A 17,704-nucleotide genomic window follows, 5' to 3' on the forward strand; every position below is an offset into this window, starting at 1 on the left:
ACAATACACACCACACTTGTAAGAATCATATTTTCTAAGTTGTAAATCATTAAGTTGACCTTGAAGACCTCGGTGGATGTAAGCCAAATGTTAACACGAGCCCACTCTACAAACATACAAAGTTTTATCAGAATTCATTCAAAACTTTTAGAGCTGTCGTGTACGCACGCAAACGCTACCAGAAACATAACCTCCTTTGTGAAGGTCATGAGGGTGACTCAGGCCTTTTACACACCACTGTATGTGTGAGGTTTTAAAACTTACATCTGTGTAAGTTCTATATGGGATCAGCATTACCTTCAAATGTTTTTACAAAAAAAAAAAAAATCCCTCTTATAGGTGAACACACTGATGCACTCATTCTTCAGCAGATGAATGTCAGTCTAGCATCAAAATCTGCACAGATATCATTTTTCACAGCGCCAGTTCAAATATCCAAGAGAAGGAACCAGAAGCAAAAACCAACAAAATAGAATAGAGGCAGTGATGACTTTTATTTTGAAAATCCATCCTGAGTCAAGCCACCTTTCTGTGCTTAATACTCAAAAATCAGCATTACATGCTCACACCACTGTAAACATGTACCTGTGTAAACCCCACCAATAATTATCAGCTTCATGTGTGACCTAATGACCCAGACATGATGGCAGTAAATAAATATCGTATTTTTTTTATGTTGTCTCGTAAACATGCAAACACATAAACACACACAAACACATACACATTCAGCAGAAAGAGTACATTCTATTCTTTCATAAGTTAATTCAAATTTAATAAGTATGTGAACCCAGTGGGTTAGGCTATTAAGGCCTTAAAACATTTAAAAATGGCTGGGAAAAATTATATCTGACATTATCTCAGTGTGACGACATCTTAGACGATAAATAAGTGGTGTTTTATGAACAATTTAACAACCGAGTCTTTGTAAGAAAAAGATTGAGGGCAAAATACGTTGGACAGTGTAACGTCACTCGACAACTTCAACGTAATTGGCCGGGTAGAAGCCCTCCTTCCCTCCGCTCAGTACTCCTCGGCACCAGCCTTGGTCATCCTCTTCCTCAACCTTCAGGAACACTTCACCTGGAATCAAACCAAACAAACAAAATTCAGTTGATCATCTTGCCTTTAAATGACAATAAAATAACTATTAAGAAAGCGTAGACACTGCAGCTGTGTGCAGTGGATAAAAATAGACACCTGTTTGGGGGAAATGTTTTGGCTTTAGGTGTCGTGTTAGCTTTAGTCAACAGTAATGGTTGCTCTATGCTGTGGTCCAGGGATGGGTTTCCTGACAACCTTGCAGATGCTCTTTGGTGTTTTTCTACAGTTAAAATTTCAGCACCCTGGGTCAGTGGTTCCCAAACCTTTTCTGGCAAGCCACACTTAGAAGCCAACAAAGTTCAAATATACACACTTATTTTAATGTATCATTCAATTAACAATAAAAAAAGACCTACGTTAAATTTCAGTGAAATAAAGATAAAAATACAAATCATATTCATTCAGCTTAATTTTACTCATACTTTCCCCCGTGGTCATTTACAAGTAATTAATATAAAACTCCAGCAGCACAAATCATAAAATATCACATTAGTAATTCCACACAGCACACTTGTGTTTACCAGCCTATCATCGTTTTAGAAGGACTGATTATAATTCTGTCCTCCCACGCATATTTATGTTGATATGGTGGTTGTAATTTGGCATAAACATCTTGCTTTTGCACTGAGAATAAAATGGCGTTGTTGCGTCAAACTGTATGTGTCACCTGCTTTAAAGGACAGCTCATCGCCCTCCTCTCCCACGTAGTCGTACAGAGCTCGCACCTTCACACCCCCAATCATCACACTAGGAGGAGAAGAAATGTAAAAACAATGAATATGCATCAGGCAGAAACGTGTATTGGTTACCTCTGCATCATTATTATTCATTCATTAGTCAGACATGAGAAAAAGAAAGTTTTCACAGGATATAAGGAGTGAAAAACTAAGTATATCCTATGATTCAAGAGCTTGTAGAACCACCCTTAGCAGCAATAACTTGAAGCAAACACTGTCTGTATGACTTTTTCAGTGTTTCACATCATTGTGGAGGAACTCTTTTTTTACAATTGTGCTTCAGTTCATTGAGGTTTGCATGTAAAGCTCAGTTTAAGTTTCCATCACAGCATTTCAGTCAGGTTGCGGTCTGGACTTAGACTGGGTCATTGCAGCACCTTCATTCTTTTGTTTGTTTGTTTATTTCCCCAGATGTTCTGCTGTAGATTTGCCACTTTCAGCCAAGTTTTAGCTGGTTTCATATTTGACTCTAGAATAGTTTGGTTGCCCAGGTCCTGTGGAAGTCTGGTGACTTGTTTGGATGTAAATTCAGAAACCTGAGCAGTGCTACCATGAATTTCTCCTGACAACACTTTCAAACAAGCCATATTTGTTCAGGCTTTTTCTAATTGCGATGTCCTGTAGAGTATGAGATGTTGCTCTTTGGTTATTTGTTTACAGGTATCAAAAGGCAAAAGTGTGAGGCCGTCACACTTGCTGATAATCAATTAATCAAATGCATTTGGTTAACAGTGCCTGGCTGCTAATTACATTCTTAATTCCTACAGAAGCAATAATGGTGTTCTTAGTTTTTCAAAGGACTGTATAATGTCTCTTTTCCAATAGTACCTACTCGGCTTAGTACCCCCTTTAGCAAGGTGGCCTAAAAGTCCCGTGACATCATTTGTATGTGACACAAACAGTCATTCCGGCTAGCCTCCTCTCAACCAGTGTTGCCAAGTCCGCTTATTATAAGTGAGTTTGGGTTTGTTTTTTTCTAAAGTCGCTTGCAAATCTCATGAGTCGCGCGTTGCGGTTTTTTGGGCTTGTTTTTGAACGTGGAGTTGCTTATTTGGGCTTGACTTTCTTTCCGAGTGAAACTCCTTGAATATCTCTGGGCGCCCTATAATAAAGCAAAAGACGAGTGGTAGGTAGTTTGTCCCTTCCTGTTTATCGCTCCTGCACAAGTTGACGGGGCGCACACCCAAACAAACACTCATAACAGCCCAGAGTGAGGAGGCAGCGTAAGAATGAACTCCAGTAAGCGGGGAAAATATAGAAAAAAATATAATAAAGAGTGGGAGAAAGAGAGCGCACTTACAGAATGGATCCGAGCTCCGATGGGAGACGGTGGCGCTAAAAGTGGGTATGCACTATATGCAGCGCACAAGAGGGCCGCCCAAACGATGTGACAAAATTATTTCTCTAGTCGGCATTTTCTGTATTTAACAGCTGTGCATATGAAAGGATCAGTAACAGAGGAACGGTGCTGATTAGGCACGTCTGTGCTCCTTCATTCCCTCATTCCCAGATTTCAAAACAAGGTTTGATTCTTGTGGAGGAGTCGCTCTTATGACTCATCCATTGACATCACAGACTGACCAATCAGTGGCATGGCACTAATGGAAAAGTGAAATAAGAGCACACACCACTTGGGGTAACTTACGGTCGGCTTTCCTTTCCTTTTTGGTCTCTCTTCTTTCTCTTAAGCTTTTTTACTGGTGGGACCCATTCCTGATGCAAGACAAAAAAAGAAGAAGATGTAGGTCAACATGTAACAACTACAAAAAAATGCCCCGTAAGAATACAAATCATGACTCTGAATTCAAAGCACCCTATATATACCATTATTTGTCATCGTTAAATTATGCTGCAATCACTCTTGTTAAAAACATGATGCAGAAACTGCAGTTCTTCAAATGGGCATTTGATGCTGGCCCCAATCAACACACAGTACCACGATAAAATTCCCAGCTTTAAAACATTAATTAATAGGTTTACCCTCCTGGTATAAAAACATTTTAACCGGCTAATTTCCCTCTTAATTAATATTGTTAAGATGATTTTTTTTCATGCTATCAAGGCTTAAAGTTCTGCATTATGAGCGGTGAAGGTAGCTGCTGGCTAGGCCACTGTTTGCTAGGCTTCACCTCACTGAACTGGACTGCACTGCTATTTTTGTGGGGGGTCTTGCCTTCTGGAGTGTTTTAACACAATTATCTGACAGATTTTATGTTTTCTGTGTGCTACAGATAGTCCAAAAAGTTTGTGGTCAGGTTTTGGTGAGAGACTATTTGTATGTTAGTGCTAATTAGCAGGCATGTATGTCTGTGATACATCCATCCATTTTGGGGGGCTTATGTCATGATAACCTAGCTAGGTGGTAACTAATAGCTTAGCATTCCATCCATCAATCCATCCATCCATCCATCCATCCATCCATCTATCCAAATAGGCCCTTCTAATTCCAAAAATTGCAACAGCCAAAATGCATCATAAGTTGATGCATTTTGAAGTTTATTTATGGTGGCTACATCAATCTTAATCTATAGTACAAAAAAAAATTAAAAATTAAAGTGATGTGCTTTATTTATATATTTACTGTGAAATATCCTTACATACTTTTCCTCACATAATGAAAAAAGTTATCTTTAACTCATAGATATTCTTTTAACATTTCTAGCTAAAAAAACTCACTCAATATTTATGCTTATGTTGCACATAGAATAGTATAGCTATCTAAGTGCCCATATACCTCAATCTTTGGCCAGTCGGTAGGCATGCCTGGACCGTGATTGTTCTTCCACCATTTGAGATCATCTTGCTCATCGATGGCCATCAAAGTTTGGTGGAGCTCACTGTAAACTGCCTTCACACTAGCACAAGGATGCAGAGACAGTGAACACAGACCACTTGTGTTAACCTAGTAATTTGTACACATATAAACACCCATAAGCATTCAGGTGGCTGCTGACCTCTCATTGTTGGTCACATCCAGGTGTCTGTGGATGGACAGAAAGACTTGCTTGAGAAAGCTGATCCTCTTCCTCTCCTCCTCCTGCGACTGCTCGAAAATGGCTTCCATCTCCTCCATATATCGAGGCGTGTAGGACGACACGTCCTCCAGGATTTTCTCATATCTATCTCTAGCCTGCAGGCAGAAACAATTCTATGATGCAAAGTTGAGTTACCCTCCCCAGGAATAACCTCTGCTGTGTGGCTTTAAGAGAGAATCTAATACATATAAATCATCTGATGCTCTCCGCAGTTCCCATGCTGGGCTCCATAAACAGTGAGCAGAGAAACAGTAACACATCTCCATAGAAGGGAAATGCTTGGAACAGAAACTGAAGGCTGGGCCTTGTGTTTAGAATTTCTCAACTGAGTAAACATCAGCACATGTGGGTCGTGAATCAGGAATGGGGAAATTACATGTCCTATGAAGGCGTCCCTTATTAAACCAGCATGACTGAGTGAAATGTTGCAGTGTTTAGACAGCTCTCCTCACCATTTCCTTCTCCTCTGTGGCCTTCTCTCTGGCCTCTACTATCTTCTGCTTTTTCTCTTGGCTCATCTCAGAGTTGTCGTTTGCTTGCTTTTCTTTGTCTAGAGCTGCTTGCTCCCTCTGAGAGGCCTTGTGGTATGCAACTCGAACCTTCTCCAGCTGTTGAATATACATTCACATATGAATATTATTTATTTGATGGAAAACAGATGTCGTAAATATACTTTCCTGCTTTTTTTTTTTTTTTTTAAATGAACTTAAATGAAGATGTTGATACTACTTACATCAATCAAGTAAGTATGAAGGAATTGCCAGCAGGTGGTTAGTTTATCTTCGCACAGAAGCTGGAAATAAAGTGGAAGCAACTAGGCTTCTTCTGCTAAAAAAGTAAATAATAAGGTCTGCCTATCGTAGCCAGTTAATGGCATTATATCAATTTTATATACAGAAAACTCAATACTCAGTTTTTTGGGGGTGTTGCCTGTCCAAGAAACAGTCTGTGTCCAAAAAACAAGGTTTTGGAGGTTCTTTGCTGTGGTATACCTCTGTCTGCCAAGACAAGACCCTATACAGTCCTATAGGCAAACAATTTTAGCATTTAGTAGCTAGGCTGGATATGTATTCCAGTATAGATAAGAGATGACACCCCTTTTTCCATTTTTGGTATGGAGTTTGTCATTACAGATTTCTAAAATATAGATGTTCATAATATGGCAGACACCTGGAAATTAATTATGAGTATTTGCAGTCTCCTTTTCAGATACACTCACTGGCCACTTCATTAGATATACGTGTCCAGCTGCTTGTTAATGTAAATATCTGATCAGCCAATCACAGCAACTCAGTGCATTTTAGCACTGAATTTTGGCATTCATAACATGAAAGTATGGATACATCCTGCCTTGTATCAATGGTTCAGGCTGCTGGTGGTGTAATGATGAGGGGATATTTCCTTGGCACCTTTTGGGCCCCTTATTCCACAGCCTGTTTGATTAATGTTGCCAACTACGTCCATCCCTTTATGAAAACAGCATACCCATCTGGTTTCTTGAACAGGACAATGGGTTCATTGTACTCAAATGGGCTCCACTGTCACTGCATCTCTGTTCACAGATGACCAGCCAACAAATCTGCAGCAGCTGTGTGATGCTATCATATCAATAAGGATTTTTTTTTTCAGCATTCATTGCAACAGGACAGTTGACAGATATGTGAGAAAAGGCCCAGGGTGGATTCAAACCCAGTTTCTTGCTATCATGTGGAACCCTGGACAGGTCCGTCACAGGGAGCAACAAAGAGACAGACAACCATTTATGTTTACATTTATGTCTACAGCCATCTACAGCCCATTTAGATTCACCAGTCAGCCCAACAAGCATGTCTTTGGGAGGAACCTGAAGTACCTGCAGAAAACCCATACAAACTCCAGCCAGCTGGCAAAACCTAAAGGCACTGCCTGTTATATTTGATTACCTTTGAAAAGAAGCCATTTCCCTTTTTTGTTTTGTTTTTCTGCTCAGCGATAAGCTAAGCTAACAGGGTGCTGGCTGTATTAAACATATACCAGGCACTTTGAAGTCTACTTATCCATGAGCTTCAAAAATGCATCCGGGTGGTCTTCAGCTTATGTCTGATATATTTTTCTTATTTCATTTTCTAATGAAGACCATGATACAGCCGAAATCTATGTGGACCTTGAGCCCATCTGGTATTGCTGCTTAAGAAGACAATCATTACAAGCATCTGCAGATACACAGTAGTAGATGCTTGTGTACTGCACCTTCATCAGCTTTTTGGACCACGGTTTCTGTGCACGTGAAAAACTCGTGTTGTTGTCGTAGCTCTCCCTGAACCCACAGAAGATTTTCTTTGGGAAAGTCTCCTTTTGCCAGGTCTTCACCCGGGCTCCTTCCTCTGCAATCAGCGACTGGGAAATGGAAGAATGGAGTGCGGACAAACGCTCGGTGGAGGTGAAGAAACACTGCCATGCCCTCATGAGGGAGCCATAAAGTGGCCCTGGGGAAGCATGAAAAAAAAAACGAGAGCATGAGGAATGAATCAGCTCAGGGTGTAGTGGTGAGTCACAGAACTAATAAAGAAATAATGACCTTCATTTTTACACTGGAATTTCAAGCAAGCACAGATGTGCTCATATAATACGAATCAAGATTAACTTTGACTGGGTGAGAACAGAGATGGTGAAAAAAATGCCTGGGAGTGTCTGTTTTCAAGCCAGCATGACACAACTTCTTATACTTACGAGAATCCACAACAGACTTCCACTTGCTGCTCCACTGGCTGAGCTGCTGGGCGTACTGTTTTTCTACTTTTGCTCTCTCCATGAAGCAGGCCACTATGTCGTTGCATGACTGGAAGGACTGTTCAGTTCGATGCACTGTGTGTACATAATTCCCGGGCTGGTAGGAAAGGAGGAAAGATGATGATTACGTCACAAGAATAAGCATCTCTTGCAAATAGGCACAACTACTCTTTTGGATTTCTTTAAGATGTGACCATAAATATAATCCTCACCATCCAGAAACTCTGCTTCCTGGCATCCTCAGGCAGATCTTTGGGAAGGCTTGCCATTATTGGGAACACGTCTGTCTCATAAAGGAAAAGATTTGTATTAAACAAGATAGTTGCTAGACTGGTTTAGATGCATAACAGGCAGAGAAAGAGTTTTTATTGGCAGGCAGATGACATTGATCATCATTCAACAGGTTGGACGTCTGCATTCTGTGATGTGTACAGTTTCCTAATAAACAAAGCAGTTCCCCCTGTATGGCAAGTACGTCAGAAAGGGAAAAAAAAAACACTGGCAGGCTAAAGCTTGTGGTTCTATGTGTGTGTAGCTTAGCTTATTGCCATCACAACTTAGAAAATTGCATGTTATTTACACTGTACAATACCCAGATCCCCCCCCGAGTCTCCCTGCACTATTAAGGGGAGTGCCGTTCCAGTGGCAGACTGGAATTCACAGGGGTGGGGATCTGCCAGCAGGAATAGAACAGCTGCTCCAGCATTCTTCCTGTTGCCTTCCCAAAATAAACAGCGCGGAAAGGTCATCTTTCCCATTTGCTCTGACTAACACGGGGCCTGTTGCAGCTTAAGTCTCCCACTCTGACTCCCCCTGCCATTCAATTCAGGGATCATGTCTACAAGAGTACGACTGGGCAGATTTCTGATCTGGCAACAAAAAAGCAAGATTTTAATTAAATTAAGTGTCCAGATAGCAGACATATTTGCACCGCATGTTATGTATAACCATGACGCAGACAGAGAAGACAAACTGAACAGAAGAAGGCAGATGTATGCACAAATTTGTCGAGGACAGTCACAATCTGGCCTGTGTCTGTCTAGGTAGCGCGTTGACACATGGCTGGCTGAGTAATATGAAAGTGACTAACCACACCTCATCACAAGACTCAGCATGACTGAGAGTCAGACTCATCTAGTAGCTTCTTTCTTGTAGTTCTCTGTTCTCCACACTTGTATTATCTTGTTTAGACTTAATTTTTCTCACTTTCTACAAGTTCCTACAAAGGAAAGGTAAGGTAGGTAAAAAAAAAAAAGGAAGGGAAAGGTTAAAAAAAAGTACCCCCAGGGGCTCAGTCCAGAGTCCCTTTATCTTGACTCTGTTGTCCATGCAGAGGAGAGGAAGAGAAGCGAATATGAACAAGTTTTAAACAGTTTATCACACATATACATTCAAGCATTTTAACTTTAAAAACTCCATATGCAAGCCAAGAAAGCATAAAAGTGGCAGCAGAGCGCTCATGCCAGGGAGCAACCAGCACTTACATTTCTCTCTGAATCACCAGTGATTACTCAAGTGACCACTTGTTACTGTAGTTCAAGGGCTGCTGAGGATTTCTCTCCATGACTGTCTCCCCCTCTCCCAGTGTGCCTCTCCTCCTCTAACACATGCTCCTCGCCCTCTCTCACTGACCCAATTTTCCCATGGCATTTAAAGTTACACACACACACACACACACGTTGTTGATCACAAAGTGGGTGTGAAACACTGAGACAGTTCACGCCAGTAGGAAGAAAAACAAAAAAAAAAACAAATCAGAGCATTTGCATGGTAGCTGATTCTATGCTAAACAGCTTCAGGGCAAACAAATGAGCAGGAAGAAACTCACCTTTCTCGTTCTCCTCCCTGGCAGCTGTGCTTCTAATTTGCAGTCATACTATGATCGACTATTCTTCCTCTTTTTCTTCTGATCCTTTATTTTAACCCCATCCTTTTCAGCTTGTTTAGCTCTTTTTCCTCGCTGTGACTATTCCCCCTCTCACTTTCTCTCCACTCTGTTATTAGAAAAACAGCTGGAAGAGACCCCCCCTTCTCTCTGCCCTGCCTGTCCCTCCCTCTGTCTCTCTCAATATGGTGCTAATGAGATGCTGAACCTTCATTTTGACTGTTCACTGGTCCCAGAATCGTGTCAGTGTGGCACACAGTCATGTGAGCTTATTAGTGACAGTGTGACAGTGTGGTGGTGGGGGTCCCGTGAACTGCCACATTAGCCCTATGCTCCACTGTGACCTGCCATTCTCTCTGGTCGGGCCTAGAAAGAGAGTACAGCATGCAGCATGTTCACCCACTCACTGTTTATTCTGCCCTGCACTCTTCTGGATGCAAGCCAGGAGTGAAAGGAGAGCACCAGTGTCATCCAGAGTTACAGTCTATTTACTCCTGTCTCTAGTTGGTCTTATTGATTCACTGAGGCTAGTTGGAAGTGGTGGAAACAGTTGTGAACACAACATTGGCATGTTACATTATAAAACATAGCTAACTTTTTGCAGTTTTGAATAAGTTATAAAGCAACGTTATGATTGATTTGGAGGCCTCTGGTATCCCAGTTATTGTTAGTCTAGTATTCACTTTGTTCTTTTTAGCTCTGTTTTTTTTTTCTCCACCATCCTCCATGGGAAATATCTGCCTCTTTAACTCCTTGCCTTTAGTACTGCCTGTCTGGCTTTTGGTGCTGAGCAGGTAATGCGCAGTACAAAATTCACTTTAAAACCACTGAGAGCCAGCTAAAAAGTTGTTGAACAAACAACTAAACAATCAACTGAGACTCCAATAGTCACAATACTGTTTCTTTGAGTCTCACCACCAACATTTGTTCCTTTAGATTCTGTGGGATTGCAGTAACTTTCCTTTTTTATTGTAAAATTAATAAAAGATCAGATTTTAACTTATTTGAAATATGTGCAAGTTTATAACTTTACCTACAACTCTTTAATATTATTTTTCAGTTTGACTTACAACTAATTTATTGACAATATTTTGCATTTTCAGTGCATCCTGCAAACCACTTTGCAACCCAAATGTCATATTATTTGTCAATGATGCTTGCTCTGTCCTGTGCTGGGGTCTTGCTGCTGCATGGATGGGCAGGGAGGTCTCAGAACAGATCCGTGCCATCAAATGTAAATTACTGCAGATGGAAATAACAACTGTAACAATAGCAACTGTTATTTATAATAGCTGTTAGCACTGCAAGTAGGGGTTTGAATCTAAGCCTTTCTGTGTTTTCATGTTGTCTCTGCATCTGCATGGATTCTGTCCCCAGTCCAAAGACATGTATGTTAGGTTAAATGGTGATTCTAAATTGGCTGTAGGAGTGAATCTGAGTGTGAATGGTTGTAAGTTTCTATGTGTTAGCCCTGTGATAGACCGATGAGTAGTCCAGGGTGTAACCAGGCTCTGACCCCATGACAGCTGTGGTAGAGACCCCCCATCATAAGAATAAAAAGATGGATGGATAAAGATAACAACATCCTTACTAAAATGATTCTATCCTAACTAAAGTAACATGTAAAGTCACATTATGTCCTGAAAGAGATTAATGAGGTCTAATAAAATATTCCAATCCTCCTGCTACATTTTGATTGCTGTGCAGAATTCCAGTTTTTATGATTTGTATTTCCACATTTGGTATGCATACTATTTTTCTTCAAACAAAACTGCATGCTTCAACTTCAGTTTTGTTTTGGGGAAGAGGAAAATGTTGCAGGGAGTCAAGTCTTGCAAACAGGGGGTGCCACAATTATGTACATATGGCCAAAAAAACCCTCCTGCCTTTTCAAAGAAATGCGAATGAAATGTGAGTTGGTGCTCGATGGCATACGTCACACTTCAGGCCATTTGTGTCAAAGGTTTTTCTTGGAAGGTCTCAGGACATTACAGTAGAACTCAGCATTGACAAAAAGAACAAGCCAACAAAAAATAACAATGAGCACACTCCTGGTCATGCTCCTGACCTGACATGCCTCCTTCAGGCTTGCACATTGTGGTTTCTTCCACTGACAACTGCTGTTTGGTCTCTGGGTTGTAGTCGGAGACCGAGCTGTCACCACTGATGTCACCAGTGACGATGCTTGACATGCAAGTCAGTTTGACACGGAACTGGATGATCGCGTTCTGGGCAGGTTTGAGATCCACTGTGAAAGTCTAAATGTGAAAGTGATCAGAAAGTCCAGGAACTTTTTCATGACACCTTGTACTTTCTTTCCAAGTGATATAATGTAACATTCATTGTATCCAAATTGTAAAAGCATGTGTTTTTACGCAGATGTATCTAGTAATATGGTGTGCGACTTTGTGTCTCCTGGTTTTCAAATAAGCATCTAAGATTTCTGCTGCCTCCTCAGGACAATGCAAGCCAACCATATAGCAATTGTGGTGCTCAGAGCAATGGAAAATTACATTTTAATATTTAAAGACCATTAGATTTTTTTCTGAATCAGTGACCCGAATTACCACTTCCTACAACTTTTCAGACCTTGGAGAAATAGCCTTTAAATCCAAACACATTGGTGGCAAATTCAACAAACAATCCTGTTACTGAGGTCAAAAAATGAACAAGTTTTGTGGCTTTCCCCATGGAGCATTTCACCCCAACTGACTAGCTACCTGAGACTTAAACCAATGTGTTTTGAGGGACATCAACACCAACATGGAGAAGAAAAGAAGAAACTCTCTTTAGGAAGGACAGAAAGAATGGAGCACACATTTTGCCAATCAGATTTCCCAGTTATATGATTGCTACTCATAATTTGTACCAGAAATGCAGTCCTTATGAAAACAGATCAGTCAGTAAAGGAAAAGCAACTTTGAAAAAAAAAAAACCCCTCTTAAAACTACACAGGCTTGTGAGTAAGTGGCAACCTCCAGGAGTGAAACATGAAGCCAACAAGGAGCTGCCAAAAACTGCAATTCCTCAGTGGGCTATTTGAATCTGTCTGCAAAACCAAGTCAGGGCCCATAGATTTCTATATTAAAATGCTAAACTTTACAGTAGAATAAAGCATGCTTATAATGTGGTGCAAAAATGGTTTTGATCAGAATAGCTTATTTACTCCTTTATGTATTTCAAGGATCTGTTTCCTCTGTCTGTTAAAATCACAATTCTTTTTCTCACAGGGTGAAAAACAACTGACAACCATAGACATGTAAATGAAGGATGGACATAGTATTTTTATCTTCCCTCCATTCCCAGGTCTTGTGATACTAACAGCATCTCACAGCACTCCTATTTACTCCTTCAAAGCAGTGAGTAAGGGGAGTTACTTTTTAAATAACTCATCAATTTGGATAGTGGTAGGACTTAAAGGTACACTGTGTAAAATCTCACCACTAGATGTCAGTAGATTGCAGATTGCAGTCAGCTGAATTCTGCTTTCTCATCTCTTCCGAGTCAGTGCATAATCCTAGCTACAGTGGCCACTGTAGGAGAAACAAATCTGGCTACTGATCATCTGTAGTGAGTGTAGGCTGTCAGTCCGCTGTTACCTCAGCTGGCAATATGCTGGGTCTATTTATTCTGGAGGAGGCTGTAAAACTTGTGAAAGGAGTCTGATATGTATCAATGTGTCAGTGATGCTCACTGCTGTTCAATGACAGTGATGTTGAGGTGAGTTGTTGAGGATATCCTGAAGCTTTCTGTCAGTAAGCACTGCTGTTTTTGCCGCTGCTAGCCGGCGTATGTGAAACGTTCTTTGAAGTGGATCTAACACTGTTGGACTCGGACACTTTGTGAATAAACTCTCATATGATATGAGAATGTAATCAAGCTGTTTATCAGAGGGAAAGCGTGATTTTAGCTGGCACATTAGTTTATAACCAGCTGTTGTTATTTAACCAATCCTTTGTAGTCTTCCTAAATGTGAGCAAAACCCAGCTTGACATAACTCCCTTGTCCTCCTGTACGTGCCCACCCATCTGTCTTTCTCTTCTGGTTTCTGTCTCTCTGTCTGATATGTTCAGTCCCGGTTAACCACACCATGTGTTTCAGGGGCGGGTCCTATTCCAGCTCCCGCCTTTCAGGTAACTCACCTGTTTGCAATCAGCTGATTCAGATTGCTGATTGCTATCTCTTCCAACGTTGTCTTTTTCAAATTGTAAATAAATCTGTTTAATTTTTTCCAGTCTGCGCTTGGGTCTCATCCCTCACACAAATCATGACACAGCTGGAGGAATACACCCCCCCCCACCCCCCACCCCCCAAAAAAAACCCCAAAACAAAACACAAAAAACAAACAAACAAAAAAAAAACAAAGGAAAAACTGGCAAACTGGTGCAAACTTTAAAACAAACAGTCAAAAACAAAACAAGATTAGATTTACAGTTTTCTCCCATGATCCTTAAACTGACCACCACAGTGGAAAACAGGCATTTCTTTCAAGTTCTTTTCCATTGTTCTTCATGCCTTACGGGCATCGTTCGTTTTGCTGCATGAATGCAGCCAGTGTTTGCTTTGAATTAAGCCATCTCATCTTCTTATCCGTGAGCTCTAAACTTTTGTCCCATTAGCTCAGTGAGCCTGATGGGAAAACAATCCTGGACCTGAAAACAATGTTGTGTTCAACCACCCTAGGGCTGAGACGAGCTGCCGCCAAATGACTCAATTCAAACACTGCACTTGAAATTGGATCATTATGTGAATCTGTCAGAAGAGGGAATCCAACATGAAATGAGAATCACAACAGGGCCATAGTTTACTTTAGCATTTATTTCAACACCTTAGTTGTACCTCTATCATGTTGTTTATTAGTGTACTGTATTTTATTTAAAACAAAAATTATATATATATTTATATTTATATATACCTTTTATCTCTGCATACTTATGCTCATACTGTATGTAGTCATATTCATTATGCATTTCACTAGACCTAAAATACTCTTTTAAATCATAGTATGTAATGCTTTCTACACTACTGCTCAATCCTTTCTCCTTTTTGACCATAATGTGACAGCAACTCGTCATAAGAATACAGAGTCATAATTTTTAAACTCACATGTAGAAAATATGCATTTACTAACGTGTCAGCTTCACTGGGGTCGCCACAGGGTGAGCAGTATAGAAAGCATTTACAGAAAACCCAAAATGAACCATAAACAAAACAAAGCTTCAGAGAATTTGCCCACACTATTTGGAAGACGGAGATTCTTAAAATGTTTACATACTTAATATTATAATCTTTATTATACTATATTTTATATGTTATCTTTGTCGTTGCCATCATCATCATTACACACAGAGCTATAAATGATGTGTTTTTGCCTTACAGTTAAATTTACTGCAAATGGCTAAACTGGTTTAAAAAAAATCCATGATGTTCATGTACACCTCTATGTAACACTCATAGTATTTTAAGTTTATCACAGAAAATCCCTTTTAAAAGTGAGTCAGAGCTTTTCTTTCTCGGGGGGGGGGCGAGGGTAATGTGTGTGGAACAGTGAAACATTTGGATTGTCATCTGGTGAGAAAAAATCAACGCTTTCTGACCATTATAAATACATTTTGAAAAAGGCATTAGAGAAAGAAAGGTGGGGCTCAGGGGGCAAAGCGTTTGGCTACCAATGCAGGCAGACGAACACACGCGCGCACAAAATCAGACACACTGACTCACAGAGGCTTAAGGTTGAGGAAGTCAGGCAGACAGAAGCAGTAAAAAGCCCTTTTTGATCACTGCACCTGCTGTGTGAGAGAGAGTGTTCGACATTATGGCATTGAAGAAGATGGAGCCATCCCTTTGACCTGTGCTGTGGCCAGTGAACACCAATAAAGTCTAAGAAACGTGGTTTGAAATGACGTGCTAACCATTTTTGCTTCCAGTGTGTTATTTCCTTTCTGCAGAATAATCAAGACAATGATAAAAAGATTGATTCAACGACAACTTTTCAAACCTCTGTCCTCATTTTTCACAACGTGATCCCAACAATTAGAAATACCCTGACGAGTTTGAAATGAATGATTGCAATCAGCACTTAGTACAAAACAAGTGGTTCTACTAATAGTGAATTCCGTTTAACATGGAAGGTATATTTAGCACTTGCAAAGTACATACATACAAAGCGTACTGGGGCAACCTTTCGGGGAGTGTGGCAAATATATAAAAACAATACTATGGTTGTTCATCTTTTCTTCTATCGTCATTTACAAAGAAAAGTCTTTCTCCCATATTCTGACTTTGGCTCCGTCACTCACAGCCATCGATACTCTGATCTGCTTAAAGCTACAAACTGATGTTAGGATATGGCCCTCTGCTTTTACCAGCATTTCTGGCTCAGACACAATCCGTAACATTTAATTGGGCTTCACCCTTTAAGCAGCAACTTTTCAACTTTTCTTTGAACTCAGACTCAAGTTTTCTCATTGCTGCAAAGCAGCAGATGGTGTGAGAATCCATCTGTCAGTGTGTGTGTGAGACTATGAGTGCAAGTGCGTATGTGTGTTTATTCTTTTACAGCACAAAACGGTGTGTTAATTAAATGCCTGTCCATCAAAAGTTTTAAAGTACATTTTCAGATGAAAAGCATTATCTTTAGAAATTATTACTTTCTTCATAACCTTTTTTAACCAACAGTTCTACAAATTTCATTCCAGTGCTCTAAAGCAAATGTGCGAGACAATGTTTCTTCACATATCCATCGATTAGAATAAGTTCAACACAAGCTGTTGTTGTCCACTGTTCTTCTCTTGCAAATCTTCTGTTACTGATCATCTTTGCCATTTCATTTCTTTCCCTCTTTTTCATCTTTGAATCACACCTTCACTCTCTCAGTCTGTGTCTCGGGGAGAAGTAGTGACATGCAAAGGAGAGGAGAACCGCCTGGGAAGAAAAGGAGGCCAAATCAAAGAATAAGAATGGGTGGAAACTCAAAAAAGGTGGAACGACTAAGTTACTAAAGAGAAAGAGAAAGGGATGGAGAAAAGATGTGATAACTTATCAATTTATATGGCTCTAATGAAGGAAGAGGATGGTTGTGCTAACTTGCATGGAAGTAATGAGACACTTTGACTTTCCTTCATCATCCAGTGCTTCTTTTTGACCCCGCTGCCTCTATGTTTTCCAGAGTCTATTAGTCCTCCCTCACCTGTCAGTGAGTTTCTTCAGTGCCCTCTCGATGTTCATTCGATGACCCACACGTGTCACTCCTAGATCCAAGAAGTCATCCTTGGTGAGCGATGGCAGATGCGATCCATCTATCTCATTGTCTATAAAACGCTCTCTGTGTTCACCCAGGTTCAGATAAGCCAGCCAGTCGGCCACGTCGTACTTGGTCCAGTAGGGTAGGGGTTTGATGGCAAACGGTTTGGTTGGTGGAGGAGGATTGAGGTGGGGATAGTTGAGACAGGAAGGGCTAGGTGGTAAATGCATGGGGGATGAGGCTCCAGAGAGAAAATGAGTGGGGGAGAGTGAACGGGAGACAAGCAAGGGATTTGAACTTGGCACACCAGATGGGGAAAACAGTGGAGGAGTCGAAGACTTGTAGGCGTCTCCTAGAGGGATGCCAGGAGAAGGAGGAGTGAGGGGCCCGGGAAATTCAAACGGGTTGCTATAGACAGGTGTGCTTGGAAGGATTGGGAGAGAGGAGGGCCTGGGAGGGGTGGGGCTTTGCTGTTCAGTGTTATAGATAAGGGGGCTGGGAGCCCGACGCCGGGCGACTGAAGACCGCATCTCTTTAGTAGGACTGCACGGAAAATCAAAAGTCTGCCTGCGGAACTTGGACCTGTGCTTAGGTGATGTTGGGTATGGGGAGTAGGTTGGAGAATGAGGAGGATGTGAGTGAACTGGGGATGGGGGCATTTGTGGAGAAGGGGATCGGGTCCAGTTGCGCTGAACCGGGACTTGAGGGGACGGTGAAACAGAAGGTGTCGCCGAGAGGTTGGGGGTCAGGTTCTGACGATGCTGTGGGGAGGAGGTGGGCAGCGGCGAGGTCGAGCGTCCAGTGGGAGGGCTATGAAAAGCATCACTGTAATCCGCTGAATACCTAAAATACACAGAAAAAAAATGAACCTGTAAAATTTCATTTATACCATAAAATAACTTTAATATCAAGGAGCATGTGAAAATAAACAAAC

At 41.0% G+C, this 17,704-nt stretch overlaps 2 protein-coding genes across 3 annotated transcripts in view; both read right to left on the reverse strand.

Moving 5' to 3' along the window:
- Positions 1–483: 483 nt before the first annotated feature.
- Positions 484–9,629, reverse strand: LOC115798289 (protein kinase C and casein kinase II substrate protein 3). 2 transcript variants are annotated; one of them, XM_030755093.1, is made up of 10 exons: positions 9,471–9,629; positions 7,855–7,925; positions 7,583–7,739; positions 7,103–7,338; positions 5,326–5,481; positions 4,793–4,968; positions 4,573–4,693; positions 3,484–3,551; positions 1,769–1,848; positions 484–1,080 (listed from the first exon to the last, which is right to left on the reverse strand). In XM_030755093.1, the coding sequence occupies exons 2-10, from the start codon at positions 7,909–7,911 to the stop codon at positions 968–970; spliced, it is 1,164 nt and encodes a 387-aa protein (XP_030610953.1). In that variant the 5' UTR covers positions 7,912–7,925; positions 9,471–9,629; the 3' UTR covers positions 484–967. The 2 variants fall into 2 exon arrangements, with proteins under 2 accessions (XP_030610953.1, XP_030610952.1); XM_030755092.1 differs by lacking the exon at positions 9,471–9,629 and adding an exon at positions 9,127–9,283.
- A 4,755-nt stretch (positions 9,630–14,384) lies between these two features.
- The window catches only part of LOC115798697 (SH3 and multiple ankyrin repeat domains protein 1-like), a 30,610-nt gene continuing 27,290 nt past the window's right edge, over positions 14,385–17,704 (reverse strand). Inside the window, exons 26-27 of the mRNA XM_030755639.1 lie at positions 16,717–17,613; positions 14,385–16,451 (exon numbers count right to left, since the gene is read on the reverse strand). Coding sequence (XP_030611499.1) covers positions 16,400–16,451; positions 16,717–17,613 — 949 coding nt within the window. The 3' untranslated portion in view covers positions 14,385–16,399. The remainder of the gene's footprint in view (positions 16,452–16,716; positions 17,614–17,704) is intronic.

This window comes from Archocentrus centrarchus, chromosome 19 (assembly GCF_007364275.1).
Source record: "Archocentrus centrarchus isolate MPI-CPG fArcCen1 chromosome 19, fArcCen1, whole genome shotgun sequence".
NCBI classification, from domain to species: domain Eukaryota; kingdom Metazoa; phylum Chordata; class Actinopteri; order Cichliformes; family Cichlidae; genus Archocentrus; species Archocentrus centrarchus.

Excerpts from the sequence above, each read along its gene's own strand:
- LOC115798289 (XM_030755093.1), bottom strand. The coding sequence starts at position 7,911 with ATGGCAAGCCTTCCCAAAGATCTGCCTGAGGATGCCAGGAAGCAGAGT. Across the intron at positions 7,740-7,854 it reads GGAAGCAGAGTTTCTGGATG|CCCGGGAATTATGTACACAC; the intron begins GTGAGGATTATA and ends CTTTCCTACCAG. Across the intron at positions 1,081-1,768 it reads TGAGCTGTCCTTTAAAGCAG|GTGAAGTGTTCCTGAAGGTT; the intron begins GTGACACATACA and ends GTTTGATTCCAG.